Source organism: Barbus barbus (assembly GCF_936440315.1).
Source record: "Barbus barbus genome assembly, chromosome: 41".
NCBI lineage: Eukaryota > Metazoa > Chordata > Actinopteri > Cypriniformes > Cyprinidae > Barbus > Barbus barbus.
Genome location: NC_136719.1, coordinates 12,726,692 through 12,749,498, shown reverse-complemented (window position 1 = coordinate 12,749,498; position 22,807 = coordinate 12,726,692). Strand labels below are relative to the sequence as shown.

General features: G+C 38.4%; 1 protein-coding gene across 1 annotated transcript in view; it reads right to left on the bottom strand.

Annotated features, from left to right (window-relative positions):
- The window catches only part of LOC306860211 (E3 ubiquitin-protein ligase UBR4-like), a gene marked incomplete at its 5' end in the record, with an annotated part of 51,813 nt that continues 29,006 nt past the window's right edge, over positions 1-22,807 (bottom strand). Inside the window, 46 exon segments of the mRNA XM_079401785.1 lie at positions 1-1,228; positions 1,351-1,513; positions 2,160-2,250; positions 2,789-3,013; positions 3,089-3,283; positions 3,365-3,490; positions 3,798-3,940; positions 4,036-4,149; positions 4,229-4,447; positions 5,904-6,003; positions 6,737-6,910; positions 7,002-7,192; positions 7,286-7,405; positions 7,489-7,596; positions 7,686-7,813; positions 7,919-8,006; positions 8,079-8,159; positions 9,440-9,637; positions 9,728-9,849; positions 9,933-10,106; positions 10,203-10,284; positions 10,368-10,509; positions 10,625-10,734; positions 10,817-10,974; positions 11,060-11,189; positions 11,278-11,405; positions 13,007-13,091; positions 13,199-13,289; positions 13,387-13,730; positions 14,362-14,490; positions 14,595-14,720; positions 15,497-15,635; positions 15,729-15,968; positions 16,070-16,263; positions 17,794-17,881; positions 17,969-18,054; positions 19,097-19,241; positions 19,352-19,520; positions 19,625-19,831; positions 19,987-20,065; positions 20,141-20,368; positions 20,465-20,614; positions 20,704-20,913; positions 22,095-22,208; positions 22,289-22,493; positions 22,578-22,746. Of these exon segments, the coding sequence (XP_079257911.1) occupies positions 1,164-1,228; positions 1,351-1,513; positions 2,160-2,250; positions 2,789-3,013; positions 3,089-3,283; positions 3,365-3,490; positions 3,798-3,940; positions 4,036-4,149; positions 4,229-4,447; positions 5,904-6,003; positions 6,737-6,910; positions 7,002-7,192; positions 7,286-7,405; positions 7,489-7,596; positions 7,686-7,813; positions 7,919-8,006; positions 8,079-8,159; positions 9,440-9,637; positions 9,728-9,849; positions 9,933-10,106; positions 10,203-10,284; positions 10,368-10,509; positions 10,625-10,734; positions 10,817-10,974; positions 11,060-11,189; positions 11,278-11,405; positions 13,007-13,091; positions 13,199-13,289; positions 13,387-13,730; positions 14,362-14,490; positions 14,595-14,720; positions 15,497-15,635; positions 15,729-15,968; positions 16,070-16,263; positions 17,794-17,881; positions 17,969-18,054; positions 19,097-19,241; positions 19,352-19,520; positions 19,625-19,831; positions 19,987-20,065; positions 20,141-20,368; positions 20,465-20,614; positions 20,704-20,913; positions 22,095-22,208; positions 22,289-22,493; positions 22,578-22,746 (6,773 nt within the window). The 3' untranslated portion in view covers positions 1-1,163.

Sequence of the window (22,807 nt, the reverse complement as noted above, 5' to 3'; positions counted from 1 at the left end):
CAGATATGGTATTCTTACACCTTTATTAATTTGAGCTAATTCAAAAGCAGACATTCAGCAACAGTTGAACATTGTAGCAGCGGGAATAGGCGAATAGACACTAACCGGGTTTTTCTTCTTTTTTTTTTTTAAACAAACTTCACACCATGCATTCAGCTCAAGAACACCCTATCGCAGGTGTGTGTTTATATTGTAAGAATAAACTTAAAATCACTGAGACTCTTCTCTCAGTGGCACCTTGCTTACCAGATGCACAACTTGCTCTGGGGAAAATGTTTAATCTGCAGAATATTATAGTGTGAATTACGGTCACATGGAAGACAAAACAAACAAAAAAAATCAATTTAGTTATCTTGATTTTGATCAAAACAAAAACCCAACCTGAAAAACAGTGGAAAAAGGCAAAAAAATATGCAGGCCCTTTTTATTCTTTATCTTTGTTTCATTGTTGATGCAGGTAAAACCCTTTACAAATCAGAAAGTATTTAAATTTTTTGGGAATAACATTAAACAAGCTCTCATCTCACTCTTTAACCATTTACACATGGAAAACAATAGTCACACACATTTGCATCGCATCACAGAACCACTGTCAGGCCTTGCCTTCCTCACAAACTGCAAACAATTCATAGAACACCACTGCAAGAAAAAAAATTTGGAAAAGAAATCCAGACATATAGAACAAGACGATGAGAGATTAGTTAGTGAATCTGTAACTCTTAGCCAATTTAGAGTCAAAAAGCACCATTAAAAAAAAAAAAAAAAAAAAGGGAAGAACAATTAAAGCCATCAGGGTTGTTTATGAAATAATTACCTGCAACATGTCGGATCAAAACAGCATGGTGTGTTTTGTGTGTATTAGGTGTTACAAAACCATTGTAGAATAAATGCGCATTAACTCGTCAGGCTACACGTCACTTTCTTGTTTAGGAGAGAGTTATAACTGAATGAACCCACGCGGAGATCAGGAGCAGAAGTGGAGGTGAATGAGTGTGTTAATGCGAGCTGATAGAAGTTTTGGGAGCCTGGGCCCCGATTGAAAGGTGTCCTTATGGAGTTGCGAATAGCAGTGTCCGGGTAGCAGACAGACTCCCTGTTTAAGGAACACCTGCACTGGACAGAGCGGTCATAAGTCCGTAAGTGAGGTGCATAAATGTGTGCCATCAGGACACAGAGTTTAACAGGTCCTGCAGGAAGGCGTCAGGGTCTGGGATGTCTGACAGAAGACCTGGAAAAAGAGTCAGCACAAGAGATTAATATTCTATAGCTCAACACTTTTTTTATTTGTATTACTTTCCACTGAGCTTTGTGTTCAGTACATGACAGGAAAGTGTATTAAAAATGTCTGACCTACGACATCCAGGAACTCTGAGAAGGATTCAGCAGGCATGAGCTCATCCTGGAAAGCCCTCAAAACCCTTTCTGAAGCCTCATAGATGGGCATGTCATTGTGCCTTATGTACTCTGCGAGCGAGAAGGACCAGCCTCCTTCTGTGTTGCTGGTGGCCACTTTCTGTTGTGGGAATGGGCAGATAAAATTAGATTTCATACATCCACACGATGCCACAGCTTTCCCTATCTGATCTTTGTTTTTTTCACCTCACATCAAGAAATATCTGCGTACACACGAAACCGACACAAAACGATGTAGTATTCATGCCAGACCAGTATATTGGCGCTGTAATTCTGCCACAGAGATACACTAATAGAAGACTTGGATTATGTGCATAAACCTTATGTGCGATATACAAACGAACATGGAACAATACATTTATTAATCTGTGTTAATGTTAGTTAATAAAAAAGACAATCGTTCAGTGTTTGTTCATGTTTTTGTTGTTGTTACGTGATGCAGCGGTGTCTGACTAGGGGCGAGACGTGGGGTGATGGCATCATCGCTTCAGAAAATATACAGATTCGCAGTAAACACGCAAAACACAAGGGTGGCGTTTTCAGATTTATCCACTCTCGGATCCGGTTAAAAAAAACAAAAAAAAAAAACAGAGGTTTCCCTCTCCCAAAACGCCTGATACATCTGGACGAAACACCAATATGATAAAATTTTGGCGTATACGTTACAGCTAAATGCGTCTCCGTGTGGACGGGACCTTAATATGAAATGACAAGTGTGAGGAACAGCAAAAAACAAACACTCATACCCTGAACATATCAAAGACATGATCCACCAGACCCCAGAAGAGAAGCGGTGAGCGGTAAACGGCATACTCCTTCACGGATTTGTCTGTGAGCCTGAAACGATTCAAATCAAATATGCAATTAAATCACCTATCAGAGAGATATTATTCAAAATGAATAAAAGTGGCATACATACATATACATTTAGTTTTAATATAGAAAAGATATATTTAATGTATATTTATACATTTAATTTTTAACAAAATACTAAAAAATCTGCAATTAACAAAAGGAAAATTAATACAAGTAAAAGTACAAAGTTATGCAGGTATCAATATTTATTATAATAACCATAAACAAAAGAAAAAACTGCAATTAAATCACTCAGTGCATGTATAAATCTATAAAATGTATACAGTAATACTGAGGCCTGAAACAATCCGACACACCCAGCACAAGCCATGTCTGATATAATCTTGCATCAATCTTCTAAGGCAAAATACAGGCTTAAAGCCAACATCGGCAGTTTGAGCAATCACAAAACACTTGCCAAAACCAAAAATAGACACCCCCATAAAGTACAGCACATGCTTGTACAAGCTCTTTAATGTTCAAGCTCTGACACATGCACAGTCATGCTTTATTCCCTTACTTGTTAGCACCCCCTGGTGAGACCTTGCGGGCATGTGAAGTGATCAGCAGCCTACGAAGGAAGTCAAGACGCGTAGTCCTCCAGCGGTCGGGTGGCAGGATGTGCATGGCCAATATGGTGAAGTAGTGCGCCCCGTCCACCTCGTACGAAGTCTCCACCCACTTTTCACAAGGCTGCTCTAAGAAGCTCTGAAGATTCTTCTCCTCCCGTGACGTGGCCCTTGTTCTGAAGAGAAATTCAGAAAAATTTTTAGATTCTCAAAACGCACTGGAACTTAGTTCTCATCTTTGATAAACGTACGTGTTGAGGACGTAGAGAATGGTGTGAATGTTGTAAGGGATGAGGTGGATGTTGCTCTCGCGGCCTCCTCCCCCTGTGTCCATGCTGAAGGACTGCTCCATAGCAAAGCGCAGGAACAGCAGCTTGGTATCATGAATGTTGAGCTGGTACGTGGGTTCCCTTTGCCCTGTGCACTCTTGCAGATATGTGTTGTGCCTGTAACAGTACAAAACAAGCTTAACATCCTGTAAATATTCAGTACATCTTAGCTTTAAACAAGCTGTAGGCATGACGTACCTTGCCAGGCAGGTGGCAAAGGCAGATTCGGGTACGTGAGGCCCCCATACTGGTAGGAGCCCATTGCACTTTGTGTTAGCATTTTGTAATGCGGCACTGTCCCATTCCTCACGCCCTCTGGCAAGCCTGATCCAGACCGACAGAGAAAATTATGAAACAAGTGAGATAAAACCTTCCTTGAAGCGATAGTTCACCCAAAAATGAAAATTCTGCCGTCATTTAAATCACCCTCAGTTGACGGTAGCCATTGACTTCCACAGTATTTTTTTTTTTTCCATACTATGGAAGTCAATGACTACCGTCAACTGTTTGGTTACCAACATTATTCAAAATATCTTAAACATACAGGTTTGGAACAACTTGAGGGACGAGTAAATGATTGTCGTTTTGGGTGAAATATTTTTTTAATCAAATCTATTGCAGTTTCACGTACCTGACAGCAGCAAGGTGACAGTCATAATGGACTATGTTAAAGTGTGAGACAGTGCTGTAGCCCTGCTGCTTGCGGGGTTTGTTCTCGAACTCCTCTAGGGGCACACGCTTTGTAAATGTGTAGATGCCAAGAACTTTGGTTGGCTGTGGGGTACAAAGTATGATCAAGGATCAGACAATGATGAGGTTGAACATTTACATCTACAGCTAAATAAAACGTCATTGATAGATAAATGGACCTGGAACTTGTAGCCCTCTCTACAAATACAGCAAGTCAACCCAGGTTCTTCTATGAGCTCCTCCATCTGTTTAAGTAGGGATGTCTTGGTCACCACCTGGCCCTTCTCATTGGTCTAAAACAGAAAAATTTGAATTCAAAGTCAAGTTTTTTCTGGATTATACATCAAGCTTCTCTCTATATATGCGACTCACTGTCATTCCCAGTGTGCCGAGAGCTTTCTGTCTCATCGCCATGGCCATGCGTTTCTTCTCCGCTCGAGTCTCCCTTCGGGCAGCATCAATCTTCAGGTTAACCTCTGCGTGTTCCCTTAGTGCCTCCAGAAGATTCTCTGCTAAAGTGCCGATACCCTCGTCACTGGACACCTGCTCCAGCTTGTGCAAATTGGTTATTGAATCTGTTCCGATTAGCATCTATAAGAAGAGGAGAATATATGATTTATGTCCATTGTAGGGGTGTAAGAAAACATTGATACACACGAGTATCGCAATATTTTGTTTTGTGATACTGTATCGATTCTCCAAAATGGAATATCGATATAAAAAAAAATACATTTTTTAAAAATTCATACAAGAGTCCAGTGTTGGGGAGTAGTTAACTACAAGTAGCGACGCTACTAACTTAACTACATTTTTCAGTAGCTTGGCAGTAGCTCAGTTGCTTTTTAAACAGTGTAGCTTTTCCAGTAGCTAACTACTTTTTGCAGCAAGTAGCGGTGTAGCGCGAGCAAAAGCTACATTGCGTTTTGTCGAGCCTGCGCGAATCAGCGCGATGCAAGGATATTCTTCTTGTTAGATTACAAACTCATTTTTTGCCATTACCGCCACCTGTTGTTTAATCACGCATCTTGCGGCTAACGGTTCACTGACGTACAGAAGTGGGTTGACACACCCATATTATCCATGATGGAGCAAGACAGATTTGGAGGATGGAGAAACAACTAACGTTAATTACCCATGGCCTTATTTGTCCAAGTTCATGTCTCTCAAAGAAACGACAAGTAAAGGTTACACTTTTTGTAACAGTCTGAGATATTTGAGTGTTGTGTGTAATAAAACAATACTCTTTGAAATCATAATTGTATTGCATTGTTTTAAACACTAAATATTTTACTTAAAACATTCCTCAGACACTTATTCAGTTATTTATAATATACGTTGTTCAAAAAAATCAAAAGTAGTTTCAATGTAGCTAGCTACTTTTTGATAGTAACTTGTAGTGTAGCTAACTACTTTTCCAAAAGGGTAGCTTGACTGTAGTTTAACTACTTTAACTTACGAGTAGCTTGTAAAACTACAGTTTCAGAGTAGCTTCCCCAACACTGCAAGAGTCATAGTAGTTGTTTCGTTTTGAGTTCATATCCCGACCGCTAGATATGAGTCTTCATCTCTGAATTTAAACAGTGACAGGAAATACTAGCTAATAACAACAACTTTTTATAAAAAACCTTTTATACATTTAACTAAAAATCATGCAAGCACTTGAATATTTCCCCCTTTACTCGTAGTACTGCACAAAAAGTGGTTCAGTAATGTTGAATGGTATAGGGATTGATAATTGCAAATGCAGATCCTAATCTATTCTATTTAAACTATTTTTATTTATTTTTTGCTAAGGTTTGCATATGGTGGTGTGTTCTTAATGACAGCTTTCCTAAAAAATATATATCCTATTCCTAAAATAAGAAATGTCCCAATATATCGCCTAGCTTACAGTAATCGCAATGTATTGCAATACATCATATCGCAACCCATGTATCGTGATACGTATCGTAAGATTCTTGCCAATACACAGCTCTAGTCCATTGTCTGTGTACAGGGATACTGCATGAAAAAAAAAAAAAATCTAAACTAGTGATAAAAGTGTTACCTGTGTAGGGGGGTGCTGGGTGGCCAGACCACGCAGCAGTCTAAGGATATATGGAAGGGCAGGTCGAGCAAGGAACTTCTTCCAAACGTCTGCATCCAGGCTGCAAAATATTATTTATAGTTTAGGTAATCACTTTAAAACAGTAATGTTTTTGGATAAGGCAGATGCAATGCATTTCATTTCTTCTTGTTTTATATTTTTTATTAGTTCAAAAAATTATTTATTTTATAATGTATAAATTAAAAAATATGAATAACTTATTATTGAACTTATATAAACAAATATAAAACAAAGTCTAATACATAAGAAAATAGAGATAATAAATATGCATCTATAAAATATATTTCTGGATATCAGGATATGGATAAAAGACTACACACAGACATAATTTATAATACTGTAATTATTATATATATTTACATGTGTTAGTTTAATTTATGATTAAAATATCATTTATTTTTTATTTATTAATGTGTAGATATATACACATTAATAAATATAAATAACCTTTTTAATAAAAGCTAAAACATATATATTAATACATTTACTATACATAATTACAGTATTATACATTTTATATCTGGATAAATATAAAATTACATTTATAAAAAGAAATTAACAAAAATAAATATCTAAATATAATAAGTATCTAAATATAATGTATAATATCTACAAAATGTATTTTGGGATTTGCATAAAAGATACTATATTATATAAGTGCATATACCAGTATTTACTATAAATAAAAATTAACACTTTATTAAAATTATATTATATAAAAATAAAATATATACACACACACGATATACTTATTATATTATGACATGTCATACTTCTTAGCACAGGGGATATGTTTCTTCATATAGTCCAGAGCACTCTGGGTGATGCCCTTCTGCAAGATGAGGTCTTTCAGTTGATGTCCATTACTATTATTTTTGATTCCAGCAGCTATTTTACAGAAGCAGTCCAGAAAGACCTTGTCATCTGCACTGTGCTCCTCATCATACCTGTATTACGAAAACAAACGGTGTTTAATGCAGCAAAATTTCACTATTGTTCTATCAGAGTTCTAGTTACAGAGATGAACAAACTCCATACTTGTCGAAGTTACAGCAGGGTTTAAAGCGCTCGACCAGGATGTGCATCTTCTCTAGTTCACCGAAGGACAGGTAAGGGATGATGCGGAGCAGCCCCTGTAGGACACTGGGGTTGGAACGCACAAACAATGTGTTGATCTGGTCCAACAGCATCACCAGCTGGTCCTTATCACCCGTCAGCAGCAGGTTACCCTGAGGAGAAACACAAAGGAGAGATATGAATACAGCTGGCTGACTTCTATTTTGCTGTAATATTCATTGCATAAATCAAAATATCTTGCTGACCTTGTCTTCAGACACAGTCTCCGCATTGGCCTCATCCAGGATGATCTCCATAATACTAAGAACCTGCTCTGCTATGGATGCTCCTCCACTGTCCTTGCTCTCCTGCTCTGCCACCAATGCCTGAAATACAACATCCAATTACAAATATTCTCTTAAATATTACATTTTATCCTATCAGATGATGCCTCTGGTATGTTACTTACCAGATTCAACGTGCCCAACATAACATTCAGTGTGTTCATCTCTGGTTTCACCAGATGCTGCCTGTTGATTTTCACTTTCACACAAAAACTAAATAACTTGAGGAGAACCTATAAAGCAAAAACAAAATAAGAATTTTCTTCAGTTTCTGAGGAATCTGTAGGGTGTGATGAATTAGAGAGGTGAACTTCATACTCACTGTGAGAAGGTGCCTGCCCTGTTTGAAATCTTTGATTCCAGAGAGCCTGTTCAACATGCACTCCAGACCTCCACACTGCGCCATCACTCCAGCCATCTTATATACCTCCTCATCATCCTCCTCTTCTTCTGAACAGAGAGAAAACACCAATTACAAGTGAGAAACATGAGATAGATTATGGGGAAAAAAACTGAAAATAATGTTAAGAAAGGGTCCGGCAACATAAAACCAACCTGTAGTTGAGTCCAAAGACTCAATGAACTCCTCTGTTGCATCTCCCAGAAGCCCCCTCATTCTGTAGATGATCCTCATTGGCTCACCCTTTATTGTAAGAAATAGAGTGTTTAAACCATGGTTGATATGTAAAAAAGTACATTATCTTCCTTAGCTTACCTCGTTGGTGGGGCACCAAACCTTCTTATAGACCTCAGCAACAGACAGATCCAAACTGATAATCTTGTTATTCACAAGGAGCTGCAAAGAAAAGTCATCTTTAAAAACATATTTCAATAGAGGATCAGATAAGACTGCCCAAAACAAAAACAAAAAAAAGTTTAATTAATTTTTTTTAATTATGCAAAAACCTTAACTTTCTTTCATGCATGTTTCTGCTTGCACAACTTGACATAGTTAGGCACAATTCATAACTTTGGCAGTCAAACATTTTTCTAATATTTTAAAATGTAATATATAAATATTTATAAACAGTGTTGGGGGTAACGCATTACAAGTAACACAAGTTACATAATCAGATTACTTTTTTCAAGTGACTAGTAAAGTAACGCATTACTTTTTAATTTGCAAGAAAATATCCGAGTTACTTTTTAAAAAATGCCAGTTATTTTTTTCCCATTTATTGAATGACAGTTTTCCTGTCCCCATGTTGGGAGAAATCGGAAGTACAGACGCGTTGTGTGCGCTGTGTGAACATGATGTTACTGTAGTTCTAGACTAAATGTGAATGTGCATTAATTCATCCCACTCTCAAAAAACAGATTTAGTGTTCATCAAAATGAATTAAAACAGTGAAATGCAAACTCAGAATATGACGCAATAATTAATGTTAAATGACACAAATGTATCTAATCCCATTTTAACCAATGTCTTTGCTGCTGACCTTTGATGATCCAGTTCAACCAGACTAATAAAGCAAAAATGACTTGGAAAAATTAGAAATTAAATTTTGCTTCATTGTTTTTTTTATTGCAGAAGAGTGTTGAACCTTCTTCTCCTGCGCTCTACTGTACAGATGTGAATTTACTCTTCCTTCAGCCTGAGGTTTATTCATTACACTTTTTGGTGTGAAAGGGCTTCTACATTTGCTATAAATAGAACTTCTTATGTTAAAAACGATCAAGCCCTGCTCATATTTAAAAAGTAATGTGAAAGTAAGTAACGCATTACTTTCCATAAAAAGTAACAAGTTACCTTTTTACGGAGTAACGTAATATTGTAATGCATTACTTTTAAAAGTAACTTTCCCCAACACTGTTTATAAAATGTATAATATACATTTAAAATATAAATATTTTGGAACATTATAAATGACCATGTTGAATAAATGCATTGCTTTAAAAAGAACCTGACCTTGAACATTTGATCGCCAGTGTAATTGTCCCTAACACCTCAATTACCCATTTTATTAAGTTAGTTTTTTTCTTGCTTTATATTTCTAAATTATTTTTAAACCTTAATAATGCCAAGTGATTTATTTGAAGAAGTCTTAGGACATAGTACTAAGGCAGATTACGTACCTCCATGCCACTGTCATCTTCCAGTAGTGCCACAAGATCGCAATCTTGGCAGATTTTGTTCTTGATGTCTCTCATGAGAGGGCCGATGCCTGGTTCATTACTGCTGTATGGGTTTCCTGGCATACGGCCTTGCAGGAAGTCCTCCTGCTGTGGGTCCTTCTCCAGCGTAACAAAGAACTCTGTCACCTCATTCTCCTCCTCCATATACACAGATGGGAGAAATTAGTTTTACCAAAATCATTATTCCAAAAGTTAGAAGCAAAGGTCAAGGAGCTGAAGTCTACTTACCGGATAGATGATGCTACATAACCTCTCGAAGATGAAGACAGGGGTGCGATAATCATCCAGGTTGTACCGCTTTGCAGTTTCGATGCACACAGCCATGAATGCTTTGGTCTCAGATTCCGTCCCTAGAACAGAAGATATAGACTTGAGCTGATTTGGTCTCTAATAACAAAAACATCAGAGAACATCTGAAGGTGAAGGCTGGAACCTGTAGTCATGTCCTCCAACATCTCCAGCAGCATGTCTTGGGTCTCATCGATCAGTTTGGTTCTCTGGACCACCAACTTCCTTAAGCACAGGTAGCCGTTAAGGACCGTGCCAACCAACCGACTCTTAAAGTGACGCTTAATGGACTCCACTTCCACGAATGAGGACAGCAAGCCTATGAGAGAAGAGAAACCGTTAAAACAAGCCACAAGCTCTCATGAAGTTCTGAGTTTAACTTGAACTTGAATATGACACAAAAGCTTGAATTCACCTGTCAAGCTCTTGAGGGCGTATCCCTGCTGTAAGTCTGTGCTCAGTGTGGCTTCTTCAAGGGCTAGTAGATGAGCAATTTCCTAAAGACCATATGAGTTTAGGTAAACGGAAATGACACATCCTCACTATATAACCCTATAGTATCTACAGTTTTTGATGATACCTTGGTGATGAGGTTGCCGATGTATGGTAGGACACCACGGGCAGCCAGGTAAACCTTCCAGTGAGCAGGTTTGATGAGTTTCTGGTACAAAGCCAGGTACTCTGCAGCACATTCTCCAGCAATGCTCAGCTCATCCAGATAACTGGAAGAACAAACAACAAAAACTTGGGAATGGCTCCTACTTCTGGCTTGATTGAGCCTAATATGGAAAAATCTGGTCCAAAAAGGATTGTTTTCTTCATCCATGTCAAATATACCTTGTTAGGAGGTCTAGAACTTGCTGTTTGCGGCTGGGGATTGTTGTTAGAGCTTCGACGATGGTGCAAGCCGCCTGTCTTGCTGCCTGGGTGGCTGGGGTGAAGAGCACCTACAAGAGGGTCAGATTACATTAGAGCACATTAAAGCAGAAAAGAATGAGGCACTCTAGAGTCCTTTGAGAGAGCAAGTACCTGTCTCAGCCAGTTGTTATGACCAAGTTTGAGCAGGCGAGGGAACAGGCCCTCTGACCTGGACCTCATGAACTGCTTCCACTTCCACACATACTTCTCCATCAGGTACTGCTTCCTGATCTCAGCCTTATTCAAAGGTTTAGAGACTGTTTCCTGACCTGCGATAGACCAGAGAGCAAAATTAAGCAAACTGTTTCATGGAAGTAGCCGAGAACACCGCTGATAAAGAATCTGGATATTTACATCTAGCAGGAAGGCACTTTTTCCAGGCTTCATAAGAGGCCTTGGGGTCTTTTTTGAGCCAGAGCTGGGCCTGTGCATGGATCTCATTGTTGTATGGCTTGACTGTAGTCAGTGATTCGACAGCAGCATCCTGTTAAAGAGTATAAGTCAGGTAAGGGCAGGCAAGTGCATCAATACATATCGATTAAAACATCATCAGTACTATGGGTCTGTCAAACCTTGTTTCTCTTGCTGGTTGGGGAAGGAGGTTTGATGAGTTTCTGCAGGATCCTCAGGCACATCAGTGTAATGTTCTCCACCACCACAGGGGTCTTTATATTCACCGCCATCAAGAACAGACTCAATGCTGGAAAAACAAAAAAAAAACCAGAGGCTCGAGTAGGAAGCACTAATATTACTATTCCAGCAATTACAGATAAAATGTTAATTATTCGTAACAATATTAATTACCTAATCATCATAATTACATGATGTAATAATTGTAACTTTTATAATAATTATAAGGATATAATTTAGTAAAAGAAAACAAATAAAGAGAAGCATGTGTAGGGTAAGCACAGAAAGTTCAAATTCTGGCCAAACCAAGTAAGATAATTACTAGTGCTGGGCAACGATTAAATCGCATCCAAAATAAGTTTGTGTTTACATAATGTGTGACCCTGGACCACAAAACCAGTCATAAGGGTAAATTTGTCGAAATTGAGATTTATACACCATCTGAATGCTGAATAAATAAGCTTTCCATTGATTTATGGTTTGTTAGGATAGGGCAATATTTGGCCAAGATAAATCTACATAAAAATCTGGAATTTGAGTGTGCAAAAAAATCAAAATAGAGAAAAATCGCCATTAAAGTTGTCCAAATGAAGTTCTTAGCAATGCATTTTACTAATCAAAAATTAAGTTTTAATATATTTACAGTGGGAAATTAACAAAATATCTTCATGGAACATGATCTTTACTTAATATCCTAATGATTTTTGGCATAAAAGAAAAATCAATAATTTTGACCCATACAATGTATTTTTGGCTATTGCTACAAATATACCCCAGCGACTTAAGACTGGTTTTGTGGTCCAGGGTCACAAATGCGTGTGTACTTTGTGTTTTTATATATACATAATAAATATACAAAGTATATATTTTGAAAATATTTATATATTTATAATCATAATTTATTTTATTTATCATCCGTCTTTCGGATGAGATGTTAAACCGAGGTCCTGACTCTCTGTGGTCATTAAAAATCCCATGGCACTTCTCGCAAAGAGTAGGGGTGTTACCCCGGTGTCCTGGCCAAATTCCCTCTACTGGCCCTTATCAATCATGGCCTCCTAATAATCCCCATACACTTGATTGGCTCAATGACTCTCTCTCCTCTCCACCTGTAGCTGGTGTGTGGTGAGCGCACTGGCGCCATTGTCCTGTGGCTGCCGTCGCATCATCCAGGTGGATGCTGCGCACTGGTGGTGGTTGAGGAGAGACCACCCCACATGATTGTAAAGCGCTTTGGGTGTACAGCAATACACAAAGCGCTATATAAAATGCATCATTCATTCATATTTAATATACAAACATAACATTTTTCTTAAATATATACGTACATGCGTACATATATATATATATAAAATGAATATACACAGTACACATACATATATTATGTACCAAAAAAACTGTTATTTGGATGAGATAAATTGCGATTAGTCATTGCCCAGCACTAATAATTACTTATTATTATTATATGAATTAATATGTGCTATGTGATGTACTGTGAGCATTAGATGACCTAATATATAACAAATTCAATACATATTCACTATTGATCACAGCATCTCCAATATTGGCCAATAATTGATATTGAGAGATTATATTTCTGTGGAACAGCTACAGCATAAGGCAAAATAAAGGTTCAGACTTTTAGCTCTGGAAATCCACCACAGGACTCACCACAGCGAAGTCTGAGCTCCCAGCATCCTCCCTCCTTAGCAATGGAGTCTGTAAGAAGCAGCATTTCATACTGCAAACTACTGACCTAAATGAGAAGAGACGACAATTGTAAGAAACAGTCAAATAAGTACTACCACAGGCATCAAAAACAATAGCTACATGTGATCTTTACTATATAATAAAGACAGTTACCAGATCAGGGTTGGCCCAGTGACCTTTAAGGGCAGCTGACACCTTGACAATAATGAGGTCATTCATCTGCTGTGTGGCTTCTGGGTGATCTCTGCAAAATACATTGACGTAAAAGTAGCTAACATCTTGTAGAACAAACAGTATTAGCCATTCTATTCAGAAATTTGTATATTTGTGTGTATATACACCTGGTAAGCAAACAGACGAGCTGGCGGACCTCCTCCCTCATGGCTCCAGTGCCACGGCGCAGGTTGTACTCAAACAGTTCTCGGATGAGACCCTGCAGTACCAGGATCTGCCTGATGGCAGTGTTGGTTGCCAGTGCACGCAGTAGAGTGATGCAGTGGCCCGTGACAGCAGACGCACAGCCGTAGCACTTGGTGGAGGATGTGTACCCGCATCCCAGCACAGACAGGGCGCGATACTGGCTGGCTGTGAAGGTGGGTTGGGTGGAGGTGCGAGATGATTTGGTAGCAGCTTCGCGCTGTTGCAGGTCATACTCCAGCAGCTCCTTACGCGATGCAAGCACTTTCTGAATGAGTAATAAAAACAGAGACATTACAACAACCATTTTATAATAAAATTATCTAATTATTATTTAAATTAACATTATTTAGCTTTATCGAGTAAATCTAATAAACATTCATTTAAATATTTATAATTATATTAAACTATCACCACTAGCTGCATAAATATATTACATAATGTAAAAATTATCAACACAAACAAGATAGATTGATAAAATAACATTAATATTATGAAAATAAAATAGCAATAATAATTATTATTCATTAAAATTTTAATGTAGTATTATCATCAACACCAGACCAATAACCAGTTAATTATATAATACAAAAATAATCAACACTACTAAAAAAGAAACTTAAGAAAATAATAATAATATAAAAAATTATAGATTTTAACAACAACAATTGGAAGTCAAATATTATTGTTACTGCCATTTAATATTAAAATTCATTTGTTAATATAAATGTGAATATTTTAATTACTTAAAATGATTTAAGTTTTATAGCATGTGTGTAATCATTTATGCAAATAAGTTGCTACTGAAATTTGTTGCAGTATAAATAGTATCGTGAAAATTATCTGGTATTGTTCTTGACTACCATTCTGGTACAGTAACAGCTCTATTTATCTCTAACCTGGATGATTTTGGAGAGCTCATCGAATGAAGTCTTGCAGTCTCCGCTATATTCCTGTGCCAGCTGCTGAATGTACCGATTGACACTGGCAGTGGAGGTACCGAGACCAGCGCCTGCTCCTGTATCATCCTGTCAAGTACCATGAAAACATGAACACCACACCCAAAACTCATTTGGGTAATTCAAGAGAGAAAAGTCATTGATCTGTCTGAAGCAGAAGCTGACAGACTGACCTGTGGTTTCTCAGGTGCAGCCTCATTTACTTTAGACAGCAGACCCTCCAGCTGTGGTCGATGACCCATGAGCTGATGGTAAACACGGTCAGCCTTGTCTAGTAGAGTGTTGATGTTGGTCACAGCCTGGACACAATAAATTATTAACATATTTTAGTAGTGGACTTATAACAGCATGTATTTTTACATTTACGATATTTATGACGATATACAAAAAAATATGGAACAACGTTTTATTGGTGATTGCAGCTGGCAGGCAGCAGTATTTATTAGTGCAAACACAATGAAGGGCATTTTCCATCCCTTTCCAATGAGTTACTGTCATTGATGACATACTACCTAATTCGAAGTGCAAATCTTCATGAGAATACTTCCACACTGCCGTCATGTTTGCTGCGTTAGTGCGCGCCTCTGTTTGATCACGTCACGTCATTGTTCTCTACAATTTATTAGTTTTTTTTGCTTATTTTCGGTAGAATAATTTTGGCTGCTGAACAATCGGTGCATCCCTAGTAAAAACGTCATCGCTTCGCTATATCATTGATATAGCGATATGATACTTTTTTTACATTGTAAAAATTTATACCGGTATTATCGTGGACTGTATGATATGGCACACCCCTAATTTAGACTATTCCTAACTTAACCTGGGGCCTGTTTCATAAAACATGTTTACCATACAAGCCAGGTTCATTTCAGTTAGTCTGACTTATTGTCACTTGATTTGGTTCAAAATAAATCAGACACACTGAAATAAGCCTAGCTCCTTTGGTTTTATGGAACAGGCCCCAGGTCTGTTTGCATCTCTCGTTTTCTGTTGTTGCTGTACACATTCCTATTTTACATTACACAATCTACATAAATGGACATTTATTTTTATATATTAGATATGCCTGCCATACCTTTTTCCTGTCTTCTTCATTTTCTATAGGATCCACAGCACAGCAGGGTTTTGCATACAGCATGAAGTCAAAGCGTGCATATTTACAGAAACCACAGGCATTGCACAGGAATGGGTCCTTCTCGTCATAATTAATGGATCTGGAAAATTCAAAACAGACAATTACAATCTCAATTTCACTGCAATTCTGTCAGTTTTCTTGGGTCTTTGTACAATATTCACACTATGCCTACCTGCACTTGTGGCACTGATACACATTCTCTCCACAGTTGCCACAGACTCCTGGATTGGCAGGGACAGAGGCGCTGCAACGAGGACACTGCAGGGTCTCTGTAGATGCCTGGTAGTTCTCATAGAAATCAGAGAATTCAATCATCAGGTTGGAAGCCACAATGGGGAGAGGGAGGTCGATCTTCACTTCAGTTTGGCCAGGGGTCAACTGCACCTTCTTAGCTTTGTGCCAGCGAGCAGGTCTGTGAACACAAATGTCAAATTATTTTAATGTATCATCAAATTTCTACAAATACAGCTCCAAAAAAATTGTCATTTTTAAGAGTCTGATTAGTATGCTCACTTGTTCTTCAGCTCTACAATGGCCTGTACGGTCCTGTTGTTGTAGTAAAGGTTGATCGTGCGAACCATCTTGGTTCTCTTAAGATCGCCAATCTTCACAGTAACTTTGCTGATTGTGTGGCTGCCAATCAGCTTCACCACTTGCTGAGTGGTGGTGTAACGCGTGTCCACTTTGATAGATGAGAGTTTGATGTTCTAAGAGCATAGGGAATAAAGTAGACCAACATTTAGAACCGTAGCAACTTAAACAACCGTTATATGTGACATGTCAGAAACTAGGGATGCACGATATTATCGGAATCGGCCGATAAAGGCTTTAAATGTAAATATCGGCATTGGCCCGATATGACAAATTATGCCGATATGTCTTGCCGGTAAGAGGACTGCGTTAACGTACATGTGCTCAGGGTGTGCTAGTGATTAGATCACATCAGCAATGTGGCTCATTCTTGAAGCAAAGTTTTGTCTGAATGATGATTAAATTCACTCTTTTGGATGGCTGCATTTAATCTGTGAAAGCACGTACAGAATGACGCGTTCGGTGTGTGACAGAGTAAACAGAAACAGCACGTGCAGCGGCAGCCTCCCACGGGTCCTAATGCCCGCTCAGTAAGGAGTTTTAATCTGTAGGGGCAGTGCTTGAAGTGGAAAAAAAGAAGTGCCGGTACAAATCAATACAAATTAGCACAAGTCAAGCTGCAATACCAAACAGGACCACAGGGAGACGCCACAGACCACTAAATCCCCTGCCTTTAATATACGGACCCATTCAGAATCGCTAAATCTCTGACCACCGCATAATCAGCGTTCATTATAAATCACTCTTGCTTTTAAGCCAAATACACGCTGAAAATAATAATTTTACTGACATCTGGACGTAAGTCACTATTCTCTCCGTAATGGCTGATAAAATCGGCATTAGTGCTGTTTTGAGCTTACTGTTTGAATTCGTTCACTGGATCCTTGGACTTTCCAGGAGTTTACGGTTTAAAATGTTGTGATTGCAAAAGCCTGCTTCTTTTCATTTTAAGATATGATTTTCGTTATAAAGTACTGATTCAAATTAGTAATCAATAATTCATTATTATTCTACTACTCCGCGCGCCTCCCCGACATGCTCTCACGCACCACACAAGGAAGTAGACCGACTCTGCTTGCATTCATTCATGTGATTGGTCGAAATGAGAGGTATCCCGCCTGGGTAGCGTGATTTACATAGTTTCTGATTTACATAGTCAAACATGACGCTTGTAAATTAAATTATTTTATATATACTGATTTATTCATTAATGTGTAATGTGTTTTATTTTTTAAACATATCATAAGCTCTAAAAGATTCAGAATTTTTACAACTCTTTTCCTTTAGACCATCTACAAATGTTACATTTAAAAAAATGAAATGTTAGGTTTAACAGCATTTTTCTGGGGGAAAAAAAATGCAGCGATTGATATATAGTTTATTTTTAGTTATTTTCAAAGTTTCAATGTACTGTCAAAAAAACCTTCATTATTGTTTAATTCTAACAAATAAGTTCTTGTTAAAAACTAACCAAAATTAAAAATATTTTGCTTATAATTTCTGCACAGGAGAGACTTGCTGTTGTTTCCAAACAAAATAAATATATATCTGTATCGGCAATTGGCCAAAATGAGTTGAAAAATATCAGCATTTCGGATATCGGCAAAAATCCAATATCGTGCATCCCTATCAGGAACATCACTCACAGAGAAGGGCACTTCAGGATTGTTGCACACCAAGCAAGGATCACTCTCCAGGTAAAATCCATCAAATTCCACCAGTCCAGAGAGGGTGCTGAGAAGACAAGTGTGAAAAAGGGATGTTATCGCATCCATGACCCAAAATACCCTAGTCCAATGAGAGCATGCTGGGAACACTTACTTGTATATATTTGAATTGGGATGATTGGTCAGGATGTGGTTCTGTGCCCTCAAAATTTCTACAGCCTTTTGAGAGTATTCCTTCAGCTGGAAAACACAGAATCAAAACATTAGCTGCAATGCAAAACACTCACACTAACATTTTAAATCTAATAAATTACCAACTCATTACACTACGACTCAAAAGTTTGGGGTTAGTAAGATTTGTTTTAAAATTTTCTTTTGAAATAAATGTATACTTTCATTCAGCAAGGACACATTACATTGATCAAAAGAAACATTTGTGATGTTACAAAACATTTATATTTCAAATAAACGCAGTTCTTTTGAACTTTCTAATCAAAGAAACCTAAAAAAATATTAAGCAGCACAATTGAATATATTTTATAATGTAATGGTAAATTAAACAAACAAAAAAAATTGTTAATGTAATATTTCACTTTTTACTGTATTTTTGATCAGCCCTAGTGAGCATAAAAACCATCTAAAAAAAAAAAAAATCGTATTCTAATCTGACCCAAAATTTTGAACAGTAATGTATGTTCATAAATTATAAATCAAATTCTACCCAGTCATTTAATACCGAATCACATATTCGAGTATCACTACCTGTGCTGTTCTATATGAACATTCTGCATTTATTTGATATAAAAGTTGTAGTAAAGTGACCCCTTCTGTTCAAAGTTGGGTATTGCATATAATTTTGTTAATGTCCTTATATGATGACATCACAAATGTGAGCCCTGCAGCAAAGAAGAGCATGCGGTCATGGCTACTATTGCTCCTTTATTTAAGTTGTTTTGAATGTATGTAGATGTTGCTACATTATAATTCCTATGCATATTTAATTGTTATATCCCAGATGTAAATTTAGTTTTCTTTGTTTCGTGAATGCACAATCTGTTTCTGTTATAGTTGATGCTAACTATATTCAATGTAAAAGCCTTTGTTGTGCTTAAGCAAACATGTAATTGACGCTGTACATTTAGGATTCTGTATTTTTACAGTTTTACGTTATTCCTTGGGCAGCAGTAAACCTTGGAAACAATTCCTGTGTCTGTTGTCTTTGGGAGGCGTTATCTGACTGCATACTCAAGCAAGGCGTTTGAGATAAAGGGCAGAACACTACCTTCTTTTCCGTCTGAGGTGTTTTAAGCGAGAAGTATCCGAGTAGGTCCACAAACTGGGCTGCTTTACGACCATAAGCGGGTAGTTCTGGCCAAATGGCCCACATCAGGTCAAGCAGCAACTCCTGCTGGGATTTGTTTGAGTTCCTGCAAGGTAAATAATTCATTTGATTTAAGATGGAACATCTGGATCAAGTTCAAAGCACAGGACATGAGAGTGTGTTTAGGGAAGGTGCTTGCATGTAGTAGCTAAGTACCTGTAGATATGCAGTGTGAGGCAGTGGGCTTGCCAGCGCACAGAGGAAGAGTTGGACTCGAGCAGGAAGCAACGCAAGAATTGAATAAGTGTCTCCTTATCTGCAAATTTATTGAGCTGACTGACCAGAGCTGTACACAGCTGATCTTCCTGACTGCCAGCTCCATCTCCTGCAGAAAACACAACAGGAACATTGAGAAAAGTACCATGGAATTTTTTTATTTATTATTATTAATCCTAATGATAGTTGGGTATTGCTCAAAGATCACCAAACCTTCTTTGTCTTTTTCCTTGTCCTCTTTCTTGCTCTTCTTGCTGGAGGATTTGCTCTGAGAGGGCTGAGATGAACCTCCACCTGAAGCTCCAGAGGAGGCCGCCAGGACTTTACTGCCACATAAAGCACAAGAGAGCAGCTGCAGCAAGACCGGAGAAACACCTTCATCCACCAGGAAACTCACTTGCAGCAGGAAGTACAACACCGCTACACAGAGAGAAAGAATTTGATTAGTACCACTAGTGACACCAAACTCATGGGTTTGATTCCTAGGGATAGCAAGAACTGCTAATGCAAGTCACTTTGGATAAAAACATCTGCCAAATGCATAAATGTTAATGTAGGACACATTGTATACTTACAGTCGTCCTTCATGCAGAACTTCTGCCAGTTGATCGTTCTCTGAGTGGCTATTTCAGCACATGCTTTAAGGTGCTCCATCTGTGTAAAAGGAAAAAAGGTCAAGCAAATCCAAACTCAAGGAAGAGTAAAATTCACACAAGCCTGTTTACTCACCAGACTAATGAGAGTGTCATACTGTAGAGCTGAGCCAGATGTCACGGTCACGATTCCTCCCCTCAGGAAGATGCCCTGCTCCTCCAGAAGCTTCTTGATGCCCCGCACGTGGGAGTCCAGCGTGTGGAGATCTCGGAGTTGACGGTATTTCTCTTTGGAGCCACAGATGAACAGCAGGAGCTTCCTCACTTGTCGCCTCACGAACGGCGTCTGCTGGATCATCAGATACTGGAAGATGATTGAAGAAAGTTGATTCATGCTTTCATGCTAAATTATTCACTGAAAACTCTTCAGCACAAGCCAAAAGTGAATTACGTGCATTACCTCTGACAGGAAATAGAACCAGGAGTGATCAAAGATTGGCGGTGGGATGCGCGGGTTGGCGTCTGCAATTTTCTTGATCTGGTATGGCAGTCGGAGGACCATCTCGGTGAGAAGCTGAGAGTACGCTTCAAACACATCAGCAGCATGGCCCTGAGAAACACACCCATAATTTAAAGATCATGATTTTTCTTATGCAATACATATACACAAGAGCAAGCTTTTTAAGACCCAGCCTGTACCTTGACATACTGACGCAGGAAGAAGGGGCTCATATCTGGGGGTGAGGAGGAAGTGTGGGGTTTTAGGAGCTGACTGGTGGCCGTTGGCTCCTCCTCGCCCTGCTGAGTCTTCCAGAACTCCAGCAGGGATTTGAGAACATGCAGGCAGTAGTCTATCGCTCCCATGCTGAGCAGAGCGGTAGCTGTTGCATTGGAGATGAGAGAAGACGACTGGCGAGACAACAGAGACGAAACTGAATTATTTGACAGTTTTCACATTCACTGTTCTGCAAACTGAACCTGGTAGAAACATGTAAACAACCGTATTAGAAATGTACACTTCCTGAAGCAAAACAGTGTTAATGTAAGCTTAAGTTCAAGGCAGGAAGACTAATCTAAAATGGAGCATCCAAATAGGTTTATAAAAGAGGCGGCCAAATTCCAATCAAAGTGTGTGGCTGACAATCAATGTTGTCAGGGACATTTTAAATGCTGACCATTTTATCAAATGTAAATTATTGGCAGATTTCAAACGTTCTTATTACAATTCTTAAAATTAATCTTCAAAAATACATTTCCTAAAAAAAGAAAATAAATGAGTTACATTTTATTTCTCAAAGAATTACAAACTGTTAAATGTTAAAATAAGGAAGTATAATTTTTTTTAAATAAATTAATGCTTTTATTCAGCAAGGATACATTAATGTCAAATTATTTGTCAATGTTCTATTAACTGAAGGATCATGTAAAAATGTAACCGTTTCCAAAAAAAATATTAAGCAGCTCAACCGTTTTATCGGTTGAGCTGCTTAAAAGGATGGTGCGGGGTGGTGATGGTGCAGTGGATAAGACACATGCCTTTGGTGTGAGAGACCCGGGTTCGAATCCACTGTGAGACACCAATGTGTCCCTGAGCAAGACACTTAACCCCCTAGTTGCTCCAGAGGCGTGCGACCTCTGACATATATAGCAATTGTAAGTCGCTTTGGATAAAAGCGTCAGCTAAATGAATAAATGTAAATGTAAAATGTTATCATTGATAATGAAACAAATCAGCATATTAGAATGATTTCTGAAGGATCACGTGACACTGAAAACTGGAGTAATGATGCTGAAAATTCAGCATCACAGCAATATATTACCCTTTAAAATATTCAAATAGGAAACAGTTATTTTACATTGTAACATTTCACAATATTACTATTTTTACTGTACTTTTTTTATCAAATAAATGCAGCCTTTGTAAGCATAAGGGACAAAAAAAAAAATAAAAAATCTTATCGACTCCAAACTTTTGACTGGTAGTTTGGATTGAGGTTTAATTCTCAGACTTTGTGGTTCGAAAATATAATTTAAACTTTTAGAACAAAGCCTTTTGAGCACTGTATTACCAGACTGAAGTTGAGAGTTACCTCAGAGGAGGATTTTGAGCCAGACTTGGTGCGGGACATAAAGACACTGAGGAGCCTCATGATGACCAGGTGCACTTCGTTTATGGAGCTGCGCTCATTCTTCTTTGAAACATCCTGGAAACCATAAATGACAATCCATATTGTGTTTCCATACAAGAAAAATGCATTTAAGTTCTTTCTTAATGTAGTCATACCTTCTTATGCATGCTAAGCTCGGTGATGAGTTGGGCCAGAAGGTCATCCAGGGCTCCTTTGTCTTTCTCGTCCTCTCCATCCAAATCTGTAGTCAGCATGAGGATGACCTGCATGTAGGGGATGGCCTGAACTCCACCTACAGTGTGGAGCTGGGGCAGATGCTGCAAGAGACGCTCCAAGAGCATCAAACGCACCATGTGCAACCTGGAGAAAGGAGTGAGACAGTGCATAAAGTACATTTTATTCTAGTTTATAGTAGGAGACAAGTGCTCCATCATGTAGACAGACCTGTTGCTGGTGTGGATGTCGCCCTCTGTCTCTCCTTCGCCCTCTGATCCATCTCCTTCATGCTGGGCCGTGGTGGTGCTGATGGCTCCTGTGCTGGAGCTCACGCTGCCTGGCCCTGCAGGGTGTCCTTCAACAGTTGTGTCCCCATAAGCACTGCTGCGGCCAGACACTGAAACGCACACATCATCCTGAATTGATGAAACTATCCAAAACAATCCACTTCAAAATAA